At 45.0% G+C, this 9235-nt stretch overlaps 1 protein-coding gene across 2 annotated transcripts; it reads left to right on the top strand.

The window, feature by feature from the left end:
- PEBP1 (phosphatidylethanolamine binding protein 1) lies at positions 800-7137 on the top strand. Of its 2 annotated transcripts, none has more exons than XM_003132890.3 (4): positions 800-1112; positions 2584-2693; positions 3340-3440; positions 6164-7137. In XM_003132890.3, exons 1-4 carry the CDS (start codon positions 978-980, stop codon positions 6379-6381), a joined length of 564 nt encoding a protein of 187 aa, XP_003132938.1. In that variant the 5' UTR covers positions 800-977; the 3' UTR covers positions 6382-7137. The 2 variants fall into 2 exon arrangements, with proteins under 2 accessions (XP_003132938.1, XP_020928716.1); XM_021073057.1 differs by having other exon boundaries at positions 851-1055.

Raw genomic sequence — 9235 nt, 5'->3', positions numbered from 1 at the left:
GATGGGAACTCCTGCACATTTTTTGACTAAGGGGTACATTCAATCAAGCATCCATCTTGGTAGAAGGTTGCTACTAGTCACTGGGAGCAGATATTTCAGTTCACGAGCTTAGTGCTTTTCTAAGTATGGGAAGAGGAAAGAATCTGGATTCATAAAAAAAATTCTCCTGGAGTATATCTGAGTGTTTTGCCTTTTTCTTCCAAACCGGAGTGCCTCATTCTCTTCTTGTTTTGAATTCCATTCACGGTGTATTGTAGAATGGGGACTGCAGTGGCTAACTTCATCCTTATTGAACTGGATAGACAGGTTAAAATTTTTTCCCTCAAATAACAAATAACAACTAAAAAAGAAAAAACCACCCCATCATTTCCCAGGAATCTTGTCTGGATCCAGTGGGTGTAGGGGGATCAAATATATGTGCAAATATATTTGTTGGGGAAAAAATGCTCAAAAGTTACCTTAGGTCCTCTCCCAGTTTTCGGAAACCAGTGAGCATGCGCGAAATACAGCGCGGCTGTGCAATGACACTTGTTTTAAGAAATGCAAAAGAAAAGCAAGGCCTTACCATTTCTGCGTTTAGAAAAGTGGAGCAAAAAACCATGCAAAAAGGTTTTTAAAAAAATTAAAGATAGCTCAAATGTACATCTTGAAAAAAGAGTTCTGCAAGCTCTGGCACAGTGTTTGGGAACACCGCGGGTGGCAGGTTGCAAGCGCCTTCTTGCAAAAAGAAAGGCCAATCCTGCTGCATTGACCTGGCGCGCCGGACGATCCGGGCTCGACCAATCAGAGGGCACAATGAGGCCCACCCTTGCCAGCGACTGGAGGAGCGGGGCGGGGCGCTGCTCAAGCGCATGCGCTCCAGGGCCTCTTGACCAGCGTTGCCTCCGTCCAATTTGGAAAGCGCTTTGAGCCCAGTGCAGCTTCGCTGCGTGTTACTTCTGCTGCTCTTCCTGCACTGCGCCCCGCTCGACCCTGCGATGCCAGTGGACCTCGGCAAGTGGTCCGGGCCCTTGAGCCTGCAGGAAGTGGACGAGCGGCCACAGCACCCGCTGCAGGTCAAATACGGCGGGGCTGAGGTCGACGAGCTGGGCAAAGTGCTGACACCTACCCAGGTACCCGAGTCGGAGGGGGTACAGCTGTCTGAGGCCGGCAGGCCCTCAGGCCGGCAGAGCGGGGACCCAGCGGGTGTGAGGAGGAAGTTCCAGCTTCCGTGCGGCGGATCCACCGAGGAAAGGGGGTCGCGGTTCCCGTGCCGCAGGTTTGCGGACCTTCCGGGCCCCGGGAATCCGGCACGTGGAGGGCGGGGCACGGCCTGCAGGGGAAATGGATCTATTTTCCTGGAGATTTCGAGGAGCTGGCAGTGGCGTAGGTCTGGAGACAACCTAGATCGCTGGGGTAGGGGCGGGGAGAGAGCAGTCGCCGGCGGGAGAGGTCAGTGGCTGCCCACAAGCCCCCAGAGCCTCCCCTAGGGCCAGGGGGTTTTAGGCCTTAATTTCGGGAGTAAGAGCTCCACCCGAGGGCATATGACGCATTATGTAACCAGTATTCGGCAGTTCTCGGCGATCGTCCTTTGTTTTAGCGATCTGTGGCCTGAAGCCACCCAAAGTAAGTACGTTCCGCAGCTGGAAGGCTCGAGGGTAACCGCCTTGCTTTATTTACCGTTTGGCCTTTGACGCCCAAGGCTGAAGCGCAGCCTGATTCTGGCTGCTTCTGGAGTGGAGAATCCTGACATTGTGGCAAGCTGTTGGTCTAGAAGCTCCGAGGCAACGGTGTGAATAAACTGCTCGGGTGGTTTATTGGTTTAAATGTTTAGAATTTGTTGTTTAAATATAAAGTGTCCATCTCACAGCCTCTCTTTCCCGGACTCACTGTTCACGTCTGCCCGTCTCGGCTTTCTCATTTTCTCTGCATTTTTAAACATCCAGTTAATTCAGATTTCACTTTAGCAGGCCCTAGGAAATGTGTCAGCAATCTAAAGATCCTGTTATTTCAGGTTGTACTTGAGAGAACTCAGTATCAGGGTTTAAATCCTGACCCATCTCTTTCTGTTAATAACATGCTAGGATATTAGCCCCATAGTGTTGTCGAGACTAAAATAAATAACGTATATTAAACTTCAGCTCCTTAGTAGCGTCAGTACACTTGAGTTTTTATTAACAATTTATTCTGCTTGACCTTTGAGGAATATGAGGTCAAAAAAAGAGTATTGATTTCTTCAGCATTTCTGACTTTTAAATTTCAAATCGGGAGTTCCCGTCGTGGCGCAGTGGTTAACGAATCCGACTAGGAACCATGAGGTTGTGGGTTCGGTCCCTGCCCTTGCTCAGTGGGTTAATGATCCGGCGTTGCCATGAGCTGTGGTGTAGGTTGCAGACTCGGCTCGGATCCTGCGTTGCTGTGGCTCTGGCGTAGGCCGGTGGCTACAGCTCCGATTCAACCCCTAGCCTGGGAAGCTCCATATGCCGCGGGAGCGGCCCAAGAAATAGCAACAACAACAACAACAAAAGACAAAAAGACATAAAAAATATATATATATATATAAATACATAAATAAATAAATTTCAAATCCATTCCTTCCTACAGGTTAAGAGCAGGCCCACCAGCATTACATGGGATGGACTGAATCCAGATAAACTCTACACCTTGGTCTTGACAGACCCGGATGCTCCCAGCAGGAAGGACCCCAAATACAGGCAAGTTGGGAAAAGATGGGGAACATCAGGTCATCCACATGTGACATGGGGCTTCTTGCACCAAGTCCCTTGCTGGACATGCTGTGGTGGGAGAAATAGACTTGGTTTTGGGTGTGCATATCCATGCCTCAGCCTGAGTGTACATTTCTGTTTCTCTCCCTTTTACTCCATAGAGTGAGAGTTTAGAAACTATGGCTGAGAGCCAGATCTGCCTCAGACCTGTTTTTGTACAGCCCCACAAGCTAAGATTGACTTTAATGTTTTTAAAGGAATGGGGGAAAAATTGAAGAACAGTAATACTCTATGAATTTAAGTGAAGTTCAGATTTCAGTGTCCCTAGATTAAAGTTACAGCCGTGGTAACTTATTTATGTCCTGTCTATAGCTGCTTTCATGCTATCACTGCAAAGTTGAATAGTTGTGCTAGAGATGGTGTCTTATACAAAGCCTACAACATTTGCTGTTAGGCCCTTTATAGAAGTTTGCTGACCTCTGCCTGAGAATTGAGGGAAGGATGGAGGGCGTAGCTGGGTCCCCTTTGCTGGCACAGGAAGTTCGCGCTGGCCAAGAAGGCAGGGCCGACTGTCTTGTCTGTCACTGGGTGCTAACTTCCCGTGGTGCTGATGGTCTTCTATTCCTCCACATAGGGAATGGCACCATTTCCTGGTGGTCAACATGAAGGGCAACGACATCAGCAGTGGCACAGTCCTCTCCGATTATGTGGGCTCTGGGCCTCCCAAGGGCACAGGTCAGTAAAGGCTGCTTTTCGAGGGAGAGGGGAGGGGAGCCTGGGTGCACGTCAGGACTGGCCTGAAGTGCTGCTAAGTTTTAGCTTGGTTCTTAGAGTTTTATTCTTATATTTATGAAAGCCCTTAGCCTAGCGGAGATTTTAGGCAACTCGATTCCCCTCTAAGGCAGTTGTCTGTCAGGGATGCTCAGACCTGCAGTAGTGTAAGGTGACTAGAACCTTGGGTCCCAGTTAAATGGACATTCTTTTAGCACTGCCTCTCAGCCACTAGGCCTTTAGCAGCAGGGAGGTTGGCGAGATACCAAGGAAGCCATGTTGCAGAATAACTTCCCAAGGGGAGCCATATGTAGATTAAATGGCAAAATCATCTAAGGTTGGTATTCAGCCCTTGGTCTGTGGGATATTTGAGTTTCTAGTTCCCATGAAAGATCTCAGAAATGGTCATAGCTTTCCAAATTAATTATTTTAAAAATGGCTTCTTTCTTGCTCCCTCTTTTTTTTCCTTTTTTTAAGTTTTATTGAAGTATAGTTTATTTACATGCTTCTCCCTCTTTCTCTTGAAAATCTAGCATGGTATCTTGAAAAGATTTTGAAGATCTTGAGAACTGTATTAAAGCTACACATACTGCATTACATTATGATATATATTTTATATATCTAAAGAAAGAGAGAGGATGCTGTATGGAACCTTTCCAAGTTGAATAAGTACTTCCTAGGCTAATGCTGAGAAAGACACTGTTAACACCTGTCATGCATTAAAGAAAAATTTCCATTTGCTGGAACAAGGAAGTGGAGCACAGCAGAATGCTGGCTCTTGTACACATTGTCCAGCCATGAGTCACTCTGAAGAGGTACAAGAAGGTCCCTAACAAGGGACCTCATGTTTTATCTGTCGGCCCAGAAGCTTTAGATGGCTTTTAGATGGTTCTCTGATGCCTTCATTAGAGGATGGCAGAGGGACATCTTCCCAGGGATCTCTTAAGTTCCCTAGGGCAGTTATAAAATCAGGCCGTTTAATTATGGCAAGTACACCCATGAGAATAAAGCAGTTCTCTCAAGTAGGAGCTATGATCTCATTAATAAAAAGAGCTTCAGTAACTCACTTTTCCCTTTTTTCTCTTTCATACTTTTAGTAAGGTACAACGTACATACAATAAAATAAGCATATCAAAAGGGCTTAGTCAGTGAACATTGACCAATGCACACATCCACGAAAGCACCATCGAAAACAAGGAGTAGGATATTTTTGTCACCCCAGAAGGTTCTTCAGTGACCTTTTAAGTTAAATTTCCCCAGAGTAATCATTTTCTGATGCCTCTCTCCATAGATAACTCTTGCTATTCTTGCATTCACATGGATGGTGTCATGCCATGTGCCTTTGTTTTTGGTGACTCCAGATAATGCCTGTGAGATTCAGTTACTGTTGTATTAGTAGTTCATTCCTTTTCACTGCTCATTGGTATTCCATTGTGAGCATGTGCCACTGGACATGTGGATTGCTTCCTTCCAGTGTTTGGATATTTATGAATAAAGCTACTGTTGACATTTTTGCCCTTTGGTGGGCATGTTTCCATTTCCCTTGGGTAAATATTTAGGAGTAGGATTGTTAGGCCATGGAAATGCAGAATGGTTGAAAACGTTTACATTCTCAGCAGTATATGAGAATTTCAGTAGATCCATAGAAGATCCATGCCATATGTAGACTCAGACCATGATTCATCCATGTGGTAGCTTGTGACAGGATTTCTTTCTCTTTTTTTCTTTTTAGGGCCGCATCCACAGCGTATGGAAGTTCCCAGGGTAGAGGCTGAATCAGAGCTGCAGCTGCCAGCCTATGCCACAGCCAGGCCCAATCTGAGCTTCATGTGCGGCCTACACCACAGCTCACTGCAAACTAGATCCTTTAACCCACTGAGCGAGGCCAGGGATCAAACCTGTATCCTCATGGATACTAATTGTCTTTTTAACCCTCTGAGCCACAGTGGGAACTCCAGGATTTCCTTCTTTTTAAAGGCTGAATAATATTCCATTGCATGTGCATACTACATTTTGTTTATCCATCAATGGACATTTGGGGTGCTTTCATTTTTGGGCTATTGTGAATAAACCTACAGTGAGCTTAGGTGTACCAATATTTAAATAACTTTTTTTTTTTTTTTAGCCCAAGAGCTCTTGGTACCTATCTGTGTCCAGTAATTGGAGTTTGTAGAAAACTGCTTGGTTAATACAGTGCTTGCTTCCTGGTTTTGAGTGTGGGTCATTTCTTTTAAAGTCGCTGTCTGGTCTTCTAAGGAAGTTGGTTTTGTAGGTGGAGAGATAATATTGGGCTTTGTTGTGGTGTGATGAGCACCTGGTCAGTGATGGGCTCTGTCCTCCATCCACTTGCCATATATTTTTTTAGTACCTCCTATTTACCAGGCACTAGCATAGGTTCTGGGGCGAAAATGGTTAGCTCTCTTTGTGGTGAGGAAATTAAATTTGAGAATAAGAACTTTAGGTAACACTGTTATGGTGAGAAAAGTAAAATGGACGTTCTGGTGGAAAATGGCCAGCCACCGGGTCCTGGAGTGGGAGGAGGAGGCCTTGACACCACTTGCAGCCGAGAGCCATTGCATGATTTTCAGCCTCTCAGGATCCTCACTGCCCCTCTGGGAATGGGCGTGGTCTGGATCCCTCAGATGTCTCGCTGTGTGTAATATCTTCCCTCCCACCTCTCCCCACAGGCCTTCACCGCTATGTCTGGCTGGTTTACGAGCAGGACGGGCCGTTGAAGTGTGACGAGCCCATCCTCAGCAACCGATCTGGAGACCACCGTGGCAAATTCAAGGTGGCGTCTTTCCGCAAAAAGTACCAGCTTGGGGCCCCGGTGGCCGGCACATGTTACCAGGCAGAATGGGACGACTATGTGCCTAAACTCTACGAGCAGCTTTCTGGGAAGTAGAGGAAAGCCAGGAGATGGAAATCATCCCAGAGCTCCCAAGCAGTGTTTCAGTTTAGTGATGCATGTGGGTTTCTCCCCTTTCCCTCTTCCTGAGTAGTCAGATTTAGGTTAGGGTGAATTTTCCTTCTGCCTGTCCTCTCTAACTCTAGGGGGTTTGTGTTCTGCTCAAATTTGAACTCCACTTGGGGTGGGGGGTATTTTGGTACTATGTTGGGGTCATCAAAATGTTAATAGAAGAATAGCAACCCAGACTTTAAAGAAGAAAAAAAATTCTGGTTAAAAGACCAGGTCTACAGTATTAGAACATCAAAGACTGTAAGGGAAGTTGAAAAAAAGAGCAGATTTGTTACCTCCACCTTTATGAGCTTGAATCCAGAATTGTCTGTGATGGCATCTTCTGGCCTGTGTTTTCACAGCCCTGTCTCACCAACATGACCAGAGGCTGTCAGGTCCGCTGACCCCCAACGTGGCACACAGCTCAGGCTGGTTACTGGGTGTTAGTATCCTACTCTTGCTCCTTTAAAGAGCAATACTGGAAAAAGGAATAGGGAGAGAGTCACTTTGCTGTTAAAGCCCAGCCATCTGGATGAGCTACAGGGCTGGGTTGAGGAGGTTATCAGAAATCTGAAAGTCTGTGCCTGTTAAATTGATCACTTTTCTTTGATGTGAGGAAAGCTAGTCTGGAGTTGCTAAGCATTGCTTTAATTCTGCTGTTTGCTTATAGTTGAACAAAAATAAAAACATTGTGTGGATGAACTTAGCCTCCAAGTGTTTGCCCTTTTGGGTGTGGGGTTTCATCAATGGGCACTTGATTCAGGAACCATACAGAGGGTTCATGCTTATACTTACGCCATTAAACTACAATGGGAACAACCATTCACACTGGAGGTGTTTAAAGAAAAAAATTTAAAAACTTTAGGCCAACTCTTCCTCCCCAGAAAGCACCTTTGCTTTGTAAGTGGTTCCTTACACCTACCTTAGTATAGTTCTGTATGGAAATCGTAGCAGGAGTTCCTATCATGTCTCAGTGGTTAACAAACCTGACTAGGATCCATGAGGATGTGAATTCCATCCCTGGCCTTGCTAAGTCAGTTAAGGATCCAACACTGCCGTGAATTGTGGTGTAAGTTACAGACATGGCTCAGATCCTGCTTTGCTGTGGCTGTGACATAGGCTGACAGTTATAGCTCCGGTTTGATCTCTAACCTGGGAACTTCAATATGTTGTGAGTGTGGCCCTAAAAAGACAAAAAAAAAAAAAGAGAATGAAATCATAGCAGTTATTAAGAAATAACCATAGCTCTCATTGTTCTGACTGTAATCCATGGAGAATCAGTACCAAAAATGGGGGAAGGAGGGGCAAGGGGAGATTACTTTGACACTAAAGTGTCCTAAAAGAAAGGAAAGGAAGTGTTTGAAGATGTGTTTCACTGACCTGGTCTGTGATGGAGAGGGATCATAGTCAGGCCTGGCCGGTATAAGCAGGGCTGGGCCTTTCCCCGCCTCTCACTGCAGTGGTTTCTTTGAAAAAACTTGGGTGTGTTGCCTCATGTAATCACTGGGAGCAAGTAAGGTAGAGAGTAATTTTTTTTAAAAACTTCAGGGTTTTAAAATTCAATATTAATATTTTGTAAAAAGTTATAAAGAAAACAACTACCCTGTTTACCTTAAAAATCAATGAGTTCCAGAGTTCCCGTCATGGCTCAGTGGTTAATGAATCCGACTAGGAACCATGAGGTTGCAGGTTGGGTCCCTGCCCTGGCTCAGTGGGTTAACGATCCGGCGTTGCCGTGAGCTGTGGTGTAGGTCGCAGACATGACTCGGATCCCACGTTGCTGTGGCTATGGCGTAGGCTGGTGGCTACAGCTCCCGTTAGACCCCCTGGCCTGGGAACCTTCACGTGCCGTGGGTGTAGCCCTAAAAAGACTAAAATTAAAATGCAATAAAATATAAAATAAACAATAAAAAGAAAAATCAGTAAGTTCCCATTGTGGCTCAGCTGGTTAAGAATCCAACTAGTATCCATAAGGATGCAGGTTTGATCCTTGGCCTCACTCAGTGGGTTGCTGTATATGTTGCAGCTGCGACTTAGATCCAGTGTTGCCAGGGCTGTGGCGGAGGCCAGCAGCTGCAGCTCTGATTTGACCCTTAGCCTAGGAACTTCCATATGCCACATGTGCAATCCTGAAAAGAAAGAAAAAAATAAATAAATGTGGGAAGTAAGGCACACATATGGTAAGACGAGGCAAATGGTACAGGAAGAAAATGCCTTCCACCCTCCAGCCTCCTCCGAGGCAGTTTGTGGTTTCTTGGGTTTTCTTTCAAAAGCAAATTAAATATTCGTATCAGCCTAAGTGCATATTTATCCCATAAAAATTACAGTCTTGCTGTATACACTGGTATACGTTCTGCACTATTTCCCCCCAACTAGGTACTTTCATGTTATTTATCTTCAGTTAACAGGTCACCACAATTCACATTATTTCAAACAATATGTTTTTTGGATGCTCCATAATTAACCCATCCAATCCAATTATTTCTGGTTATTTGCTGTTATAAAGAGTGCTTAAGCAACCATTTTTCTATATGTATAAAATGCTTTGCAAGTAATTTAGTGGGATAAACTCCCAGCATTGGCACCATCAGGTCAAAGGGTATATACATTTTCAGTTCCAATAACCAACAAGCCACTCTCCAAAAAGATCACACATTATATTCATGTCACTGGTATTTGAAAGCACTTGTTTTTCTATTTGCTCACTGGTTTTCTCAAACTAAATCTTTGGACAGTTTGATACTTATGTATATATAAAAACATGTATTCCTTTTCTCTGAACTCCTGTTTTCTTTGAGAC

This window comes from Sus scrofa, chromosome 14, assembly GCF_000003025.6.
Source record: "Sus scrofa isolate TJ Tabasco breed Duroc chromosome 14, Sscrofa11.1, whole genome shotgun sequence".
Lineage (NCBI taxonomy): Eukaryota > Metazoa > Chordata > Mammalia > Artiodactyla > Suidae > Sus > Sus scrofa.
This window is presented reverse-complemented; position numbering and strand designations above follow the sequence as displayed.